Source organism: Prunus persica, chromosome G4 (assembly GCF_000346465.2).
Source record: "Prunus persica cultivar Lovell chromosome G4, Prunus_persica_NCBIv2, whole genome shotgun sequence".
Taxonomy (NCBI): domain Eukaryota; kingdom Viridiplantae; phylum Streptophyta; class Magnoliopsida; order Rosales; family Rosaceae; genus Prunus; species Prunus persica.
In genome coordinates this window covers 3,168,652-3,187,695 of record NC_034012.1, presented here as the reverse complement: position 1 = coordinate 3,187,695, position 19,044 = coordinate 3,168,652, and the positions used below count along the sequence as shown (strand labels likewise).

General features: G+C 35.8%; 1 protein-coding gene and 3 long non-coding RNA genes across 5 annotated transcripts; 1 reads left to right on the top strand and 3 right to left on the bottom strand.

Moving 5' to 3' along the window:
- On the bottom strand, nt 406-1,279 carry LOC109948457. The gene is made up of 2 exons (XR_002271082.1): nt 1,008-1,279; nt 406-886 (listed from the first exon to the last, which is right to left on the bottom strand). It is a non-coding gene; the product is annotated as an uncharacterized LOC109948457 (long non-coding RNA).
- Nucleotides 4,924-7,619, top strand: LOC109948854. Its single transcript, XM_020562593.1, has 6 exons — nt 4,924-5,251; nt 5,335-5,612; nt 5,712-5,933; nt 6,036-6,134; nt 6,949-7,041; nt 7,121-7,619. Exons 1-6 carry the CDS (start codon nt 5,218-5,220, stop codon nt 7,535-7,537), a joined length of 1,143 nt encoding a protein of 380 aa, XP_020418182.1. The 5' UTR covers nt 4,924-5,217; the 3' UTR covers nt 7,538-7,619.
- LOC109948899 lies at nt 11,634-13,508 on the bottom strand. Of its 2 annotated transcripts, XR_002271348.1 has the most exons (3): nt 12,550-13,508; nt 12,270-12,403; nt 11,634-12,111 (listed from the first exon to the last, which is right to left on the bottom strand). It is a non-coding gene; the product is annotated as an uncharacterized LOC109948899 (long non-coding RNA). The 2 variants fall into 2 exon arrangements; XR_002271347.1 differs by having other exon boundaries at nt 12,270-13,012.
- On the bottom strand, nt 16,944-18,933 carry LOC109948476. The gene is made up of 2 exons (XR_002271112.1): nt 18,725-18,933; nt 16,944-17,301 (listed from the first exon to the last, which is right to left on the bottom strand). It is a non-coding gene; the product is annotated as an uncharacterized LOC109948476 (long non-coding RNA).

The window sequence follows — 19,044 nt, the reverse complement described above, 5'->3', positions numbered from 1 at the left end:
AGTGACATGCTATTGAAACTTATACATCATGGAGTAAGAAAATCTGAGAATAAAGTAAGCATTTTTCTATTTTTTAGAAGGGGGAAAAACACACACACACACATGCGGGGGACTTTGTAGGCAACTTTATTGTTAATTTATTCTATAACTTTGATGCCAGTCATGCCATTGCAATTTTGGGGCATATTAGGCACACAATTAGTCGTAATTTAATTAAGCAAAAACATTAAACAATGTAGATTAATTAGTAGTCCATTTAGGAACTTTTTTAGTTATTGTATCACGGTAACAAACTTGAGGGAAAAATAACAGATGGAGAAGAAGGAAAAGAAGCGTCAGACAATTTCAAAGTTGAAAGGAAATCCTCTGAAAAAAAAAGTGCACAATTTCTCGAGTGAAGTTTCATGTATTGTAACAAAAGAATTCCTTTTTTAATTTCTGGTTTTCAAGCAGATACATCCATTTATAGAATTACTAAAAATGATCAAAACTTAATTATTGTTACAAGTGTCACTCCCTCTCTTTACCCCTTGGGTTTTGATTGCAAAACCAAAAGGCTGGAGCCTTCCTGTTTCAACCCTAATTTGTACAAAGATCATACAAAATACTTGTTGTTCTTTTGTTGAAATCGATATAGCTTTCAGACCAAGACTAGTTAGGGTTCTTGGGCTGCATGCGCAGAGCTTCAGTAGAAATTCGATTGCAATTATCGATCAATATTTTAGGATTTCATCTAGCATTGTTGCAATTATCGAGCTTCAGTAGACCTTCTTAAGTTGAAGTTGCAGAAATGTATCACATCATCCCCCGCAAGACTTGAACACAATCTAATCTCCATACGAGACTTCAAATTAATTAAGAACCTTTCCTTGCACAGTTGCACCCCCTATGAGATTCAAGTGCTTGTTAAAAAAAAACACATCGCTGCCCAGCGAAAGCAATAAAAAAAATTGATCAATTAACAGCAGCAACAAATAGAGAGAAAATAAAAATGCAAAGATGCTTACTAGATAGATATACATATGAAACTGATCGAAGTGCATGAATACCAAGTGGTGGTTTGCTTCGGATGGATCATTGGTAGAGTAGTTGAATGGCAGGGCAATTCTCCTTTGGCAGAAAGCATTCGGTGCCGGTACTTGAGATTGAGAGTAAATGCACCAAATATATATAATTATTTCTGCCAAAGGAAAATTGCCCTGTTATTCATCTCTATCTTTAAGTACTGGCCACCATGCATGCATACTACTTGATGAATTTGCGTTGCTTGCAGGAAGTTGAATTGCATGCCAGGGTTTTTATCGGGGGGTTTGATTCGCACATCAGATATGGATATTCTATCGAGGCCCATCGGTATATGCCAGGCATCATTCTCTCCTGAGCTTCACTATTCTCTGCTAGCTGTTTTTATTGCCCTCATGGTCCCCTCCCCCTTTCCATTTACAAATTAATACTCAAGACTATAATTAGGACATGTTTAACTTACACAAAGGCAATATCCATAACGAGAAATGGCGACATATTATATAAATTAATGAGATATTAATATCATCAGATGTTCTAGCTATCATGATCTCCCATTATCCTCTTCAGGTTTCTGTTTTCGTCATCACAATCTTCAGCAGGCAAAGGCAGGCTGCCTGTGTGACGCTCCACTCGAAAAAGATATGAAAAGCCAATTTTATATAATTTGTTCTATAATCTCTCCCTTTCAAGACGACCACATATAGCTAAAAATTAACATGCCAAACTGCTGTATGGATCCAACCAAAAATATACAGTATAATTATTAATACAATTTATGGTTTAGGTGTTAAAGATTGTATTGAAGTGTATAATTTGGACGGATTCGTAATACCACATAGCCTTTTTAATGTTCATATATTCTTGATCGCTAGCTAGGTCGAAACCACTTGTTACTTCAAATTTATATGATCGTGTTTCTTGGAGACCAAAAAAAAAAATCCTGATTAATTGTCTAATCTTACTTCTACAAAGATTACACGATGTAAACATAGCCATATATCAACTATAATTAGATCAGTATTATACTATAATTTCTCTTCTACTAAAAGTGAGATCCATCCATACGCGGATCTCTTATATAATTTGAGCAGATTCATAAGACCACATAGTGTTATACAATAATTTCCGTTTTTCCTCCCTCTCTTTCCATCTCTCATCCTTTCTTCCTGTCAAACACGTACAAGGCTCAAGAGAATGGAGCTAATTGCAACAACTCCATCAAGCTAGACCTATATGTAGCATGATATGTGGGTCAAACTTTCATGGCGAAAGAGAAGACTTAGATTTCCTAATATAATTACCTTAATTATTAATTCAAACTCAACCTCCTGGTGTATTTATATTAATAATATGTTTTTCATGCGAAGCCAGCAACTTAATTAATACATTTAGTACGGTAAATATTGAATTATTAACAAAATTGTGTTACTGCAAACATCTCTGCACTTCCGCTTGACGCCTATCATACGTAATGATTGACCTTGTTTAAATTCTCAGACAATAACAGAAAATAACATGAAGAAAATTAGAAATAGATAGAAATAAAAGGTTATTGGATATGCTGAAGGCAGCAGCAGCATATGCTGGGTCTAGATATTCCTCATGGCGCTAGCTATATATTTATAGGTTCCCTTTCTCCATCATGTGATCGTGGTCCAAAATTAATTTCCTCCCCTCTCCTGTCGCGTCCATCTCGATATTTCGGCCATCTCTATTGCACTTTGAAGTTTAGTCCATATATTACATTACATACAAAGTCTACGTACCTATACATACATATATATATATATATATGTATAGCCTCCAGTACAGAAGAAATACGTACATATATATATATGTGGTGTGGATGCATGCATGCATGCATGATGTGTACATTTGGATGAGATTTCCCATAAGGGTGAGAGAGGAACATTCCATTGGATCTTCAATGTCTTTTTGAGTTTTCTTTGTTAACCTTTCTCTTATTCGTAAAATGAGGCATATTACAAAATGAATTAATACCTTTCATTTCTGCTCTGTAGGTTGGCACTTCCCTTTCAAGTTCTACATAAGATTCCCACACTTGGAAAAGCTATAAATTAATTATATGTTTTGGTTATGCTAATTAACCAAAAGTGGGAATTATACGAGGGAATATTAGTTTCGTTAGACAACGTATCACTCACTACAATTCTAGCTCCGCCTATACTAACTTGGAAAAACCATTCACTTTATATATGATTTTCTTGCAAACACTAATTAGAAGCTTAAGCGTAACCACCAAAGACTTGATTTAAATCTTAATCCTATTGACAGTACACCATTTAAGGCTAAATTTAAAGAGTCTTGGGTCAATTTTCTGAATGAAGCTTCATTTACAATAAAAAAGAATGTCAAATCATTCAATCCAAAATTAATTAGTAATAGGTGGAGGAAATATTTTTAAGTAGTAATATTATATATTTATATAACTAGATTATTATTTTATAAAATATCACACAAAATACACGTGGGATGGGAGACAAACTAAGTCATTTCTTAAACTGGTCTGATATTTTGGGCCTTGATAGTGAGCCAACTGGGGGCTATTCACGCAAAATATTACCAAAATGTTCTATTTATTGTAGTCTACATGATTGAAGGAAATATTCAAGTGTGAGCCTACACTTGTCTCTACGTAGGTCCGCCAGTGAGCACGGATAAACAGTAAGAAAAGTCTTAATACAGAATAAGATAATAATAATGCATTATGTTCTGTTCTATGATTTAAGTTCACTATTTTATTTGATATACTTTGTGTACGCTACAAGAAAATTAGTATTTAGCGGCATAATTTGCCCGACAAACATCACTTAGAGCATGTCCAGCGCAGGGCCTTTTGTTAGGGTAAGAGGCTCTTTTGTTGGGTTTTGGACTTTCAGCACAGAAGCAGTCGGGCAAGCCTTGGGTCCCACCACCACTGGCAAGCCTAAGGGCAGATCTTGTCTGGGCTTCAGCCCGAAAGCGCTGACGTCAGCGAGCAAAAAAAAAAAATCAAAAAAATTGAATAATAAAAAAAAAACCAAAAAATTATGGATGTTTTTCCCTATAAATACATAACAATTTTATTCACTTTCCCTATAAATACATAACAAGTTTATATTTTATTGCATATTCTTTTTTTTTTTTCTTGTCCTTACCCTAGCCTTTTGGGGTGGAACTAAAAAAGATAAAGCTACCACTATTCACGTGAATAATAACAGCCATTGCCTTGCCTTTGTCCTAGCCTTAGCCTTTTAAGATGGACATGCTCTTACCCGTGGAGTATTAGTTTTGCCGCCACAACTTTGATCCATATAGAAACACGTAAGCCGGCAAAACTTCTTTTGTTTATTTCGTCAGGAGGAAAAGCGCGGGAGACCCGCACATTGCAAAATTTATGGATGACTATAGCCGACGGATTTAATTTGTTTGTCGGGATAGAAAACAGGAAAAGAAATTCACTCATGTACAGCGACGTCTTTTCGTTTCTTTCCCGAGAAACAGGGGTTAAGCGGCAAAATGGGCCGACGCATGCTGGACCCTATTCATAACCTAGACGATTGGCATTCCATCTTCTCTCTGCCTCACCCTTCACTTAACTCTTCTCGGAAATCACACAAACCCACTGACATACGATTCACCTCCCTCTGCAAAACCCTCGATTCTTTATGATTTTTCTGTTTATCTCTTTGGGTTTTCAGCGATAAGATTGGTTTCTCCGACTCTTGATTGCCGTACAGGTAAAATCGAATGCCCACTCCTTTTCAGTTTCTACAGTTTGACTAATTTCTTATGGATTTTATTTTTATTTGTTTGCATTAATCTGTTATGAAATTTTGTACTTCAGTTCTCAATGATATGGTACTTATAAATTGTTTTTTCTTTTCTGCAGATGTCTTCGATTTCAAAGAGACGACGTTTGTCTCGTCCTGCAGCTCCGACTCAACCTCTGACAGTCTCTACAGGCCGTCTTTCACCCACTCAGACTCAGTCCTCCAGCGGGACTCTTTCTCCACCACCCCATCCTCCAATGAGAGCGAGTTCTCGTCACAGGTACCCTAGTCGAACTAGGCGTGCCACCTCCTCATCAGCTGGTAAGAAAATTGATTGAAGTTCAGTTTTGTTTTTTGTTTTGTTTTTAATGTTCAGAACAATAAAATTAAGTGGTTTTTTTTTTCAGTTGCAGATGACATGATTGACTCAAATAGTGTTGAAAATGGCTCTGGTAAGTGGTTACTTTTTTTCAAGTTGCTTGTCGCAATAATCCTTGATGTTATACTTTAATTATGCATCATGTTGCAAATGCAGGTCGTCTTCCGACCATTCGAGACATAGAGCAGCGGTCCCGTAAAAAGGGGGTTAGGGGGGCATGTAAAGCCGTAAAGACCACTCGCATCGTGCGCACATCTAATAATAGGATTAAGGTTATTTTTCATCCGAAATATAATGAACCTGTGGATGAGAAGATATCTAGCATGCTATCACATGACCTTGGAGCCATTATCCGGAACAAATGTCCAATGAATCATGGATATTGGGAAGACGTTCTTGAAGATAAGAAGAAAGACCTTACGGATGAGATCACTGTGAGTGCATCAAGTATTATGTTAAAAATTAAGATTTTGTTTTTACTTTTCTCCAAATGCAATGTTTAATTATTACACTTTTTTTGTAATTAATTGCAGGTCAACTTTGATATAGACTTGGATATTGCTGGTCATCGTGGTTATATTGATTTAGTCATGGCTAGGCGTTTTCGGGACTTCAAGCACGAGTTGCATAAGCACTTTCAGCTTTTCTCATCTCCTGAGGAGGCTTTGGCCAAACCACCATTGGAGATAATTGAAAGAGATGCAGTGCATGAATGGAAATATCTGTGTGAGCACTTTCAGTCGCAAGATTTTTTGGTAATTATATTATTGCACTACTTAATCAATAATAAATCTGCTTTTAATATTAATTTCATATTATATTGCACCAACAAATTTTGGAATTTTGTAACTATGCAGAGAGCATCAAATGCCAATAAAGCAAACCGGTCTAAAAAGAAAATGGAGCATCGTGCTGGTTCATTATCATTCTCACACATTGTGATGCAGTGTGCAGAGGTAATTTATATATTGGTTTTTGGCAATTTGATGTTTGATTTGACAATGTAATATTTCAACTTATGAAAATTATCCAATTATTTGCGTTTTGTACATTGAATAAATCATATTTATTTGCTATGATGCATTTGGATTATGAATATTTAATAGCTTCATTGCAACTGCAACTGTTTTGCAGCAAAGTTGTGTGATTTTATTTTCTCAGGGCTCAATGTTTTCATGTATGAATTTGAGGATGTGAATATGAGAAAAACTCAGTTACGTTTTTAAGTGATGATGCCATATGTTCATGAGGTTGTGAGTTTGAAGATGCCATGCTTTCATGTATGAATTTGTGGATGTGAATCTAAGAAAAATTTCTGGAATTGTTGTTTGAATGATTATCCTAGTCACGAGGGTGTGAATTTGAGGACACCTTGTATTTCATGTATGATTTTATGTTGAATTGACTCCCCTCCCTATCAGCCTCTCCATTTATTGTTTAGTATGTTTAATTTTGGATACCTTTAGTTTTGTTCTTGTTAAATTTATGACATATATGGTCGCCTTAAAGACTATATAATAAATAAATTAATTCTTGTGTATTGCAGTCAACATTTACATACATGATTTTGGGACCATATTCATTATATATACATGGTTTTTGTTTGATGAATATTTTTCTCTTTTTTTTTTCCATGGTTTTGGATAATGGGAGGTGGAAATCTGATATGATAAACGAGAAATTATTCTGGTACTCATCTTTATGTAAGATTGATTGTCAGTGTTTCAAATCTTGACAAACAATTTTTTTTTTCTTCTTTTGGTATTATAGGAGGGTTCTCAATTTGCAGAGATAGACGCTTTTGAGAAGGCCTATGCTGGGAAAAACAAGCAATGGACCAATGAGACGGCCAAAGCTAAATATGTAAGTGTTTGTATATTTGTTGTGCAATCTCAACCACTCAATGTACGATTACTACAACATGTTTTGTTTTTTTTTGAAGGATGAGATGGTGGCGAAGAAGAATGAGTATCTTAAGGAGTTAGCAAAGGAGTATCCTGAGGGCACCCCGCTAGATGAGATGTCAATTGCTAATCAAGATGTTGGCCGTAATATTGTGATGGATGTACTTGGGAAGAAGCCAGGTAGGCAGAAACGCAGGTTGGGATTTGGCCGAGTTCGTGGGTCCAAAACGTCTTCTTCTCCATCTTTAGCATCATCAACTAGGTTGCAACAATTGGAGGATCAATTGGTAGCAGAGAGGACAGCTCGGGAGGCAATTCAGAATTATCTCCAAAAAATTGTGCAACAGATATCAAGCATAGTTCCCTTGTTTGTACCACCCCCAGCTGATTTTCTAGTAACACCAGAGACGGAGCATGTTGATGATGAGGATCATGACCATACTTCATTAGAATAGTAGTATTTTGATATGTTTCACCTGGCATATTTGCTACTCATATATCGTGTTGAGAGCTTTAAACACTTGGTATTTTGGTAGACATGTGTTGTTTTGGTATTATGTTAGGTACTCTACTACATTTCTCAAGAGTATTTTGGTATATCATGTATGCAAAATTATGAACTTGGAAAACAAAGATCTAGAAGTACTGAGAAAAAGTTGTTACTTCGTTGGGGACCTGATGAACACGACATGATCGATTAAGCCTTCATGGAGTGAATGTCACGGCAATTCTCCTTTGGCAAAGCAGAAAGCATGTGTGATATATTCTATGTGCATGCAATGCAATGTTTCTCCTTGCCATAAGAGGACTGCACTGTTATTCAACAACCACGCGCCCAATGCAAACTATCTGCTCCCCTCCTGATCCACGTATGTCGATGATGTTGGATTGATCAGTTCATGCTGCCCTTTTATAGGCACAAGATTCGCACCTGCTTCTGAATATGCCATGGTAGAAGCTAATGGATATGCCCCATACAATTCTTGCTGGGAGGTTCTCTATCTCTTTCATGCTTTCTTGGTCCCCAATTCCCTTCACAATCATGCCTTTGCTAATCAACACAACACACAAGGACTTCCAATTCCCCGTTCCCCTATTTTTATATGTATATTTTGTAGAATATGTACAATTCAAACCACACATATATATTTAACGACAAAAAAATAAAAAACCATAACACATACATATCATAAGTAGTTATAAATTATAACTGCCCATAAGTACTAGTTAATTGTAAATTTACTTGACTATCACGAACCTTTTGATTGCTCCTGATCAAATTTCCTGGGGAAAAAAAGAGTTGTTGGGACAAACTTATAATCAGTTGGATTGGAGACAGACCAATTTTGCGCATTACTCATATAGCAGCAATCATACATGTGTGTTGGATCAATTGACAATTGGCAATGGTAGCGTGCCCACTCCCTTACATCTGAGTTTTAATTGCAATCTCAGTATAGCCGCACTAATATACTATTTCTTTTTAAAACAAAAAAAATAGAAAAATCTGAGTATAGCCGCGTGGCTAGACTATTTCTTTAAAAAAAAAATTAGGAGATCCGGGTATAGCCGATCGGCTATACTATTGTTTAATTTAAAAAAGGCTATAGTCGAACGGCTATACATTTTGTGTTGTTGGTAAAATAGTAGAGTCGCACGGCTTGACTCAGCTCCTTTTTTTATATGTTTTTTTCTTAACAAATAGTATAGCCGCGCGGCAGTACTCGTTTTTGAATTTTTTAAAAAAAGAAACGGCTATTCTATTTCTTTAAAAAAACGTATAGCCGCCCGGCTTTACTCGTCTTTTTATTTTAATTTTATTAATAAATAGTATAGCCGCTGGGCTATACCTTTTTTTTTTTTCTTCCCAAGAAATAGTATAAAAGAGAGGAATTATTCGACAATTACAAGGGATGAATTTCAGGAACGGCAGGAAACATAGAAGACCTGCGTCATCAAGAAATCAATCATCTTCATTCACGCAAAGCACTAAGAAGGATACATGAGGATCTCACCGGAATATCATGCCAAATACAACCAAACTGAATGGAAACTTAGACGAAGATTGATATTAAAGTCCTAAATCAATGGTCTATGTATCACAACTAATTTGCCTCATAATTATCAACCGAACACAGGAAGAAAGCCTGAAAATGTAAAGACTTAAACCTCTGCAAAAGTTTAAACATATTCCAAATACGAGTCACTGGGAATACCGGTGCTTGTATTATTTTTTGATATTCTTCTTTTATGATACAATGATGCCATACTTCACCTCATACTAGTCAAGAAAACCAACATCAAGACAAATTAGATACCAATCTTGCATTTTTCTTCCAACAAGTAAGAAATAATCTTAGCCTCTCAATTCTTTCATAGTTAGTAAAATACGGAAGGGAAAAATACGAAGAGAATACATACGTGTTTTATTTGACAAAATTTTGGCAAATTGATCCATCATGTAAACTTAAAAATTGCTAAAATATCGTTTTCACAAGACAAAGATTTAATCAAGGGAACAGTAAATCTGGAAGAAACCCAAAATAAAGAAATTGATGAAATGATAGAACAAAATTCGTGCATTCTTTAATCAACTGATCAGCATATATCTAAAGAACATACTGGCTTATTACTATACCTATAGTTATGCTCTAAAGTATCGTATATCACTTCAATTTATGCTCCATTTTTGCTCACGTTAGCTACAATCTTGCTTAGGAATTATTGGGGTTTCCATAGATGGCAAAAGGGTCTCCTTATAAATTGTGGCTTTAGCTTCCACTTCCACCACCAACAAATTGGAGAATCAAAGAGAGTTCAAGAAAAAAAAAACAAAGAAAGTGAGGAGAAATGGATGCTAGTGTGTTGAGGGCTGTGGTTTTGATGAGCATGCTTGTGCTTTCAATAGCTCAAGTTGATATTAATCCTTCCTATACCAATGCGGTGCCAAATGACAATCCTCTTGATCAAGTTGACGATGTCTATCCTCGCTCTAATACAAATCAAGTGGTTCCAAATGGCCATATTATCTCTTGTGGTTTAAAATGTGCCACAAAGTGCCTGATGAACCCAATATGCCTTGGCATGTGCATGATCAGATGCAAACATAGGCCTTCGGATGTTGTGTATGATTGTACACATAATTGTGCCAACTCCATTGCCACCACAAGCACTTCCAATTCTGGTAATGATATGCATATATATTACCATAGGATTATTGATCTTACATTCCTATATTTAATTACTCTCTCTCTATAACTTTATCATGTTTGTTTGAAATTATATTTTTAATTACTGATATTCTTTGTATTTTTGTTTTATTTGCTTGATTGTAGATAAGCGCTATGTGGAAGGTTTCGTGGATTCATGCTATAAGAGTTGCTCCAAGAATAATCAGATAAATTAATTGATCGGCTATTGTTCCCTAGTTCAACGCGGATGTCTTGTTGCATAAAATAAATGACGAATTATGTCTTTCATATGTAAACTTCTTATTAAAAACAAGAATAAGATTTACGAAATTACTACTTATATTGCTTTATGGGCCCTTTTTTATGGTTCACCATGCATGTAGTTCCTTCAGGCCCGAATCATTTCAATTTTAGTTTTTATTTTTTGTGTTAGAGTGTAGAGGAAAAAGAGGAAGAATAGAAGTGAGAATGAAAGTGGAAATAAAAATTTGCACTTCCCTATACAATGATATTTGGCCTACAACATAACGTTCAAAAATTTAATAGCAGTAAAAAAATTAAGGTTGGTAAGGAAAATAAAATAAAGGGTGAGACTAGCAATCTTTAAACTAAAATGCAAATGATATACTGTTAATTGTCATTCAAATGTAAATTGTAACCATAATGTTCCATCACGTTCACCGCAAATTGCTAAATATCATTTTCCACCAAACAAAAGATTGAATCAAAGCAACACTAAATCTGCAAGAAAAAAAGAAAAAAGGAATTGAAGAAATTATGTAACAGAATTCTATTATTATTTAATCAACTGATCAGCATATATCACTTCAATTTATTCAATTTATGCTCGATTGTTGCTCACGTTAGCTACAATCGTGCGTAGGAGTTATTGGGATTTCCATCGATGGCAAAAGGGTCTTCTTATAAATTGTGGCTTTATCTTCCATTTCCTCCACCAACAAACGTCGACAATCAAAGGGGTTTTTTTATTTAATTTTTTTTAATAAACCGCCTTTTAAATATAACATATTTCAACGGCTATATTTGGGCTTTTTTATAATTTTATAATAAATTATATATCCGCGCGGCTATACTTACCACGCACCAAATATTCCACCCAAACTTAAATCTATTTCTTTTTTCTACTTACAGTAATTGAAAAGGATGAGTTTTCAGTGTCATTCTTAATTATCAAAACAATCCAAAACTATATATTCATAAGCAGAACAAAGTTGTTCCACATAAACATGTGGTGGGCAAAAATGAGAGCAAAAAAAGAGACAGCACTCATTCCACAATTTTGAGCCAATGCAAAATGACTGTTCCAGCCCATCGAAGTTATGGGTAGTTTGGCAAGTAGTGCACAAATTCGTTCTTCATAGTTCAGATAGAGGTTGTGGTTCAACTAAACAGAAGAATGCTTATATCCAAAAAATACAGAAATGCTTTACATATTCAGTGTTCAGATTCACAGCATCACCCAATTTCCATATCTAGTGTTGGGAATTGCTCATTAGCCTCTTCAAAATCCCCCAGCAATTCAAAGCAATAGTGTCCTGGAAAAGATGCTTATCCCAAAATCCAACACATGAGGGTATTGAATGATTTAAGAATAATACTCACATATGCATACACATGACGCCCAGTCTTCTCATGCTCAAGCATTCAAACCTCAAACCGAGCAGTACGTGATTGAGGTTCACTTGATGGAGCTTCACAGGAGGTCTCCCACCTGATACTGGTCCATTAAAGTTAGAAACCTCTCGCATTTTGGAGTTCTTTGTGTGGGATCCAATGCTTCACGATATCCAAATGATAGTAGTTAAAAATGTTGAATCCTGAAAAACAAAAAAATTATCTTCAATCGATGCGAAAATTACAGGACCTTCACCCGAAAAGTAAGGAAAGTTATAGACACAATCAGCTGTAATGAAGCTATCAAACTAATCGGTAGCAATATCAAGCAATACCTCAAGGGAACAATAGCAAACAATACCTCGAGGGAATGGCTTTGCAGGTGTCGCTTGAGATATGCAGGTTTCTTAAAAGAAGCACCACATTCTTGGCAAGTATTGGATTTTTCTCTCTCTCCTTCCCCATCTTCATCAGCCTCATTGGCCATTTCCATCTCTTCTTGTAACAAAAGTAACCAAATTATAAGTAAAAATTAATATAATCAATCTGAAGACAACCCAGCTTCAGATTTTGTCTAAAATACAAAAACCCAATTCATAAAAATTCATAATTGGACCAAAAGTAGAAAGAAGGACTGAAACCTTGTGGTGAGAAGCAATCAGGCACTCACAATAATATCGCAGCGAATAAACACTTTAAAACTCAGGTTTTCTTTAAAGTCAGGAAAAAAAAAAATTTAAAAATTAAAATTATAAAAATAAATAATAATAATAATAATAATAATAATAATAAGGGGAACCGCCTAGCCCGCCTAGCCCGCCTAGCCCGCCTAGCCCGATTTTTCCTTTTTTTTTTGCCGGACCCGCTCTCATGGGCTGCAGCAGCGGCATTCCTCGGCTCTCACAGACTCGTTGACTCTCTGGTCTTCCGTTTTACAGCCAAAGCTTTTTGCGCTTTCCCCAAGGCACTTACGACGTCGTTTCCAGTTCGTTCCAACCAGCAAGCTTTTCACAAAGTTGTCACTTGTCGTACTGCATCAGTCTCAGCCTCCGATGATGTCTTCACTTGGGACGACGTCGTTACGATATCCAAACCGTTTCATATCTCAGGGGCTACTTGGAAAAGATCAAAATCTGCAATCGCGCTTTCCTTGGTGAGTTATACAATACATTTTCTCAGCTGCCAAACAGAAACAGACCAATTGTTCGTTTATCTCTCCACAGTCCACTCCACATTTTATTGAAACTGCTTGCAGGAATCGCACTCTGAGTTCCTTCCCTTTGTAATTGAAGACCATTCACAAAGGGTAAGCTCAAATTCCGTGAGAATTCAAATACCCGTTTCATATATAGCACTGAATAATTTTCCCAATTCTCTATTTTTGCTGAGAATTTACGTAGTTTCAAGGACGCGTTTAATTTACCACCAGAAAATTCAGACTCTAATGGCGGTTGCATTCATCGCTGAGCACAGGAAGAGAGCTGTGGGAGATGTAATCAAAAGCTTAGGGGAAGAACATAGTCCATGTATAAGGAATGAGCTACGGTTTGTTTCTGCGATTTGCGCCACCTTTTTTTACCTTGGTCTAGGTGATTAAACAGTGAATTATAATCAATTTTTTATGCATCTCTAGCAAGTCATTTTGGCTATATTAATCTGTATGATGAATGGCAACTGGCTCATTGGATTAATTGGTGCTATGTATGAATCTAGCAGTGCCTCGACATGGAGGTTCTGTGAAAGGGCTTGATAGTGAGGTTTTGGAGGTGACGCTGTGTGCGCTATAGTGCTGGCTAGAGAGGAATATAAGATTTTTTGTAGGGTTAGAAATTTCAGTGGTAGCATTTGATTCTGGTCTTTTTTTCAATGGTCATGTAGGAAGGAAGCCAGCTAACTCTTTTATTGTTGTTCATTTGATTTTCTTGCAACTTTTCATTTTAAACATTTTTTATGTGTACTTCTTGTTGGAATGTTACACATGAATGGCTATGTTGAGAAGGATGGGAAGAGGTTTCTATGGATACCAAAGAGAAGTCAACAGAAACCCACTTATATTATATATATCCAGGGATGCTTGATCATCTAGTTGCTGGTGGACTGGTTTGTAACGAGCTTTCATCTCACTTTAAGGCATTTTAGTTTCTATTCCATCAGTATTTAGGCTGTCAGTGCTCAGTGGGAGCTTGCTTGAATAGTTTAGTTTTGGTGTCTATAGCCTTCAGACCTTGATGAAATAACATGGTCATTCCCCGACCCCGAAAGAGATGGATTTACATGGCATGTTCCTAAATTAGACGGCTCTAGTGCGCTTTAATGTCAATGTAATTGGTGAAACTACCCAAGAACTGGCTGGATTTTATGGTTGTAATCTGAGGCAACTGGAAGAGCAAGGGGTGCCTGATATTTAGTGGTCTACTTTAAGCATAACAAATGCAATTGGCAGGGATGTTTTGTTTTGCTATGTTTTAAAACTTCCTTGGAGCTTAGCTTTTACCTATATTAGTCGTGAACTTTGCCTTCAAGCTTCGTCATTTTTCACCTTTCATTTCATCCTAAACCATCTGCAATTTTCCCCTTATTGAACAGATGGAGAGGTGGAGAGCTTCAAGTTGATCCCTGTGACGCATGTTGCAAACATCATTCGAAGGACACGATTTTTCAAGCCAAATTGCTCTCTTGTCATCATTGATATCCTGAAACTACATTCTTCTGCCAATTTATAGGAAGGAATCTTGAGCACATTAACGAACCTGATCCTTGTCCACCAAAACAGCCCGCATTACAAATGTTATTTTCAGAATAGGGGAGCTACTAGAAAACAAAACCCATCAAAAGGAATGCATCCACATGATGCAAGAAACGAACAGGTAGAAACTCCAGACTCACTGTGGACAATTTATTGTCATTTTTCCCGAGTGCAGATGCAACTCTGGAGAAATACTTTTGTGTTAAGTAGAGCGAATAGGGAGCAGCCTTTCCAAGACCTTGAAGAGCGCTATGTGAACTATATTTCGGTCATTTATATTCTTTGTATTTTGATTTTATTTGTTTGATATTGTAGATAAGTGCTATGTGAAAGGCATTGTGGTCATGCTATGCGAGCTGCTCCAAGAATAATCATATTACTTAAGGGATTAGCGCGCCTATACTGGGTTTTTCAGAAAGAAATCGTATAGCCGTGCGGCTATACTCCGCGTTTTCTAATTTTTTATACAAGGTATAGCCGGACGGTTTTACTTGGCCCTTTTTTCTTAATAGTATAGCCGAGGCTATACTCTTTTTTTAAATTTTTTAAAAGAACCGCGCGGCTGTACTCGGTTTTTCCTAATTTCAAAAAAATAGTATAGCCTATACCCTCTTTTTTATTTTATTTTTATATAATAACTAATTTAAAAGCCAAACCCCAATATGATGCATGTACTACCAATATCTTAATCACTCCGCGAGACAAAAGCTAAGACCGAGTTTCAGAGAACCAACACGAAACCTAGTAAACTATACAAAATGAAAAAATATTGCATGACCTTGAATGGCATCAGCCAAACTAAAGTTAAAAGAGGAACAGAAATTCAAGCCTTAACTCACGATTATAAAGAAAATTCACCGACGCCGCAATAAAGGAGAGAAATTATTCAACCATTACAAGGGATGAATTTCAGGAACAACAGGAAACATAGAAGACCTGGGTCATCAAGAAATCAATCATCTTCATTCACACAAAGCACTGAGAAGGAGACATCAGGATCTCACCGGAATATCATGCCAAATTAATACAACCAAACTGAATGGAAACTCAGACGAAGATTGATATTAAAGTCCTAAATCAATGGTCCATGTATGACAGTGCTTGTATTGTTTTTTGATATTCTTCTTTTATAGCATTCATAATGATGCCAAATACTTCACCTCAGAGCAGTCAAAATAAATAAGCTTCTGTTCCAAACCTTCAAAACTTATGCATATCATATATGTTCCATACAATCAAAACAACACCATTTTTCCTTTCATCTCAAGTAAGAAATTTACTTTGTTATTGCAATTACAACCACAAAGATAAAATGTTGGTTCCCCCAACAACATCTGTTTGCTTTTATATATAGCAGCATGCTCACAAAATTAAGAGCATGAGCCATGCATATATATAATATATATGACTTCTATTGTCATAACATTCCTATTTAACTTAAGAGCATGAGCCATGCATAGATCATTATGTATAAACGATCTAATATTCATTTGTGAACATCGTAATATTTCATTCTGTATAAAAGCAGAGGCAACCTCGCATTCATGGTAAATTGGTAATTAAAATCTAATGAAAATTCCTGACTTTTGTAATATTCTTATTTTCTTTCAGGTCGAAGCCCTTTGATTGATTGAAGACTATGGTTCGATAGAGATAGACACCAACTGCTAAATTAAGTATCGCAACTTTACTTTTGAGTTGACACCTAAATAAGCTGCTAATTAAGGAATTTTATTTCAAAGGAAAGACAAATCTGCCAAAGGGAAAAAGAATATGACCCACATATTTCTCAATTTTGTTTGTAATCACTATTTTAATAAGATTTCCCCGATTATATTTCTATCGCTTTGTGGACCTTATTTCTTTCTTTTTTATTTATTTTGTTCTTTATAAAATAAAATAAAAACTCCACTTGGTTCACAATTGTTCTTAGAGTTGATTATAGAGTTACATTAAAAACATCAGACCCCATGTTGATTACATATATAGCAACAGACCAATGAGAAATAAAAGCTTCTTTCATGGATTGCTAAATTGCCTGTTGTATTTTAAGCGAAAAAAAGATCTCTTTCTTTCGAGAAACAGAAGCAGAAGTACAGTCTTGTTTAAAATGACGAATTTGTAGCTTTTCCGACTGTTTTCGTTCTTTAGTAACGTAATTTAGACCTTTCGTGACAACTTTGAGGTGTCTAATTTGTAACTTCTTCGATTGTAAAAACCGTCGCTAACGGTTGCAAATAGATGTTTTTACGGCGAAATAAAAATCGTCGCTAAACATTGAACGAAATAAAAATTCTGCCATCCCCTATTCGGATAATGATCTTATTCCTACAACTTAATTTTATGAAAATATTGTTAAACTTTTCGGTCTAGTTCTTCTTTTTGACCTTTTACAAAATATTAGGCAGATTGAAGTCATTTCAACTGACGGATAGTATATCCGGATCAATGATCCTACACAACTAGAAGATAAAATACTGTCTTCCAGCTGATTGATGACCCGAAAGCATCAATAATCCAAGGATACACTCTAATACACTCCAACTATAACCAACCAAATTGGAACCTCAAGGCTATATAAATCACAATGGTCTAGGCATAACAGCGCATCGTTAATCATCTGAATTGATTAAATCCTGTCAAGAACCTGGACATGACAACAGAGAATTCTTTAATATTGATACAATAACAGTACATATGAAAACTAATTTAAAAGCCAAATCCCAATAAGATTGCATACTGCATCACTGCAGAAATCAACAACCAGAGGAGAACGCAATAAAACCACGTACTACGAAATATCTCCCATCAGAACAAGTTAGAATTTATTTTCAGGTTTGCATTCCAACAATTTCACAAAATAGTAAGATTTCAAAGCTTCCAACCAACATAAGCATGTAACCAGACCCTAACTCGCTTCGCAGAAAGCAGACCAGACCATAAGCCAAGCCAAAATAAAATCAAAGAAGGAACATAAATTCAAGCCTTAACTCACGATTAAAAATAAAATTCACCGACACCGCATTAAACGAGAGAAATGATTGCACAATTAAGAGGGATGAATTTCAGGAACAGCAAGAAACAGAGTAAAGCCAGGTCAATGGAACTCACTTATCTTCATCCACACAAAGCACTAAGAACACATGAGCATCAGAGGGCACCAGAACACCAAATGAATAGAACCCCAAAAACTATCAATAAGATATGAAGCACACCATAATCTAGCGATATCTATATCATTCAAAATACAACCCAACTGAATGGAGAAATCAATACGCGCTTGCAAAACAAGAGATGACAAACTCAGACAAATATTGATATGGAAGTCCTAAACAAAATGTCCATGTATGACATCCCATTTGCCCCATAAGAACCAACCAACCCCAGAAGGAAAAGCCTAGGCTTAAACATCTGCACAAGTTTAAAACTTAAACAGACGCCAAATACAGGTCATCAGAACATAGTAAAATTTAGATTTTCCTAGAAGCAATACGAGTGCCTGTGTACAGCATTCATGCTGATACAGTGATGCCAAATACTTCATTTCAAACTAGTCTCAAGGAAAGAGATCATTTTAGATGACAGGTACTTGTAAATCCAATAACATAATAAATGGATACCAATAATCAACCAACCAAACAAACAAACGGATACCAATCTTCAAACTAGCAGAGCTCAAGGGTCCCTCTGAAAACTATCCCAACTTCTTGGTTTCATTAAACACTTTGAAAATGGTGAATGAAATTGAGAATGGTGATCCAAAATTTAAAGGAGGTGTCTAGAATTAAATTCACGACATAGCTTAAATTGACAAAATTGAAAAAATTGACAGACGCCGAGAAAGATTTCTATGTCTTCTTCGGCAATGTCAGTGGAATATATGAACAACATTCATTAACGTCCAATTCTAATTTTCAATTTTTAACTTCATTAAATTACAAAAAAGATTGACAATTCAATGAAAGTTTGACCCAAAGCCTGTTAGCGTCTACACATCCGGAGCCGAGAAAACCTCACGCCCCAGAAATTGTTGAAAATTAAGGTTACAAAATATGACTATTAAGAATTACCTCAAAATTAACCATGTTTTTCAAACCCAGAACCGACGGAGCTCTTACTATCCACCGTAAGGTACAACAGAGCCGTCGTTCCCATTCGTCTCAACTCTGAACCGGTTCTGCCACAATCACAGCCCTTTCCAGGTTACAACACGGAAACGTCGTCATTTACACTTCCACAGTTCATGAGAGTAAAAGAACAGTAAAAGAGAGCAATTGGGTTTTCTTGTGGCCCAAAGATATATCTGTATCGGCTAATGAGCCCATTTCTTTTTAAAGTCAGGAAAAGAAACATGTTTAAAATTTTAAAAAAAAAGTATAGCCGGGCGGCT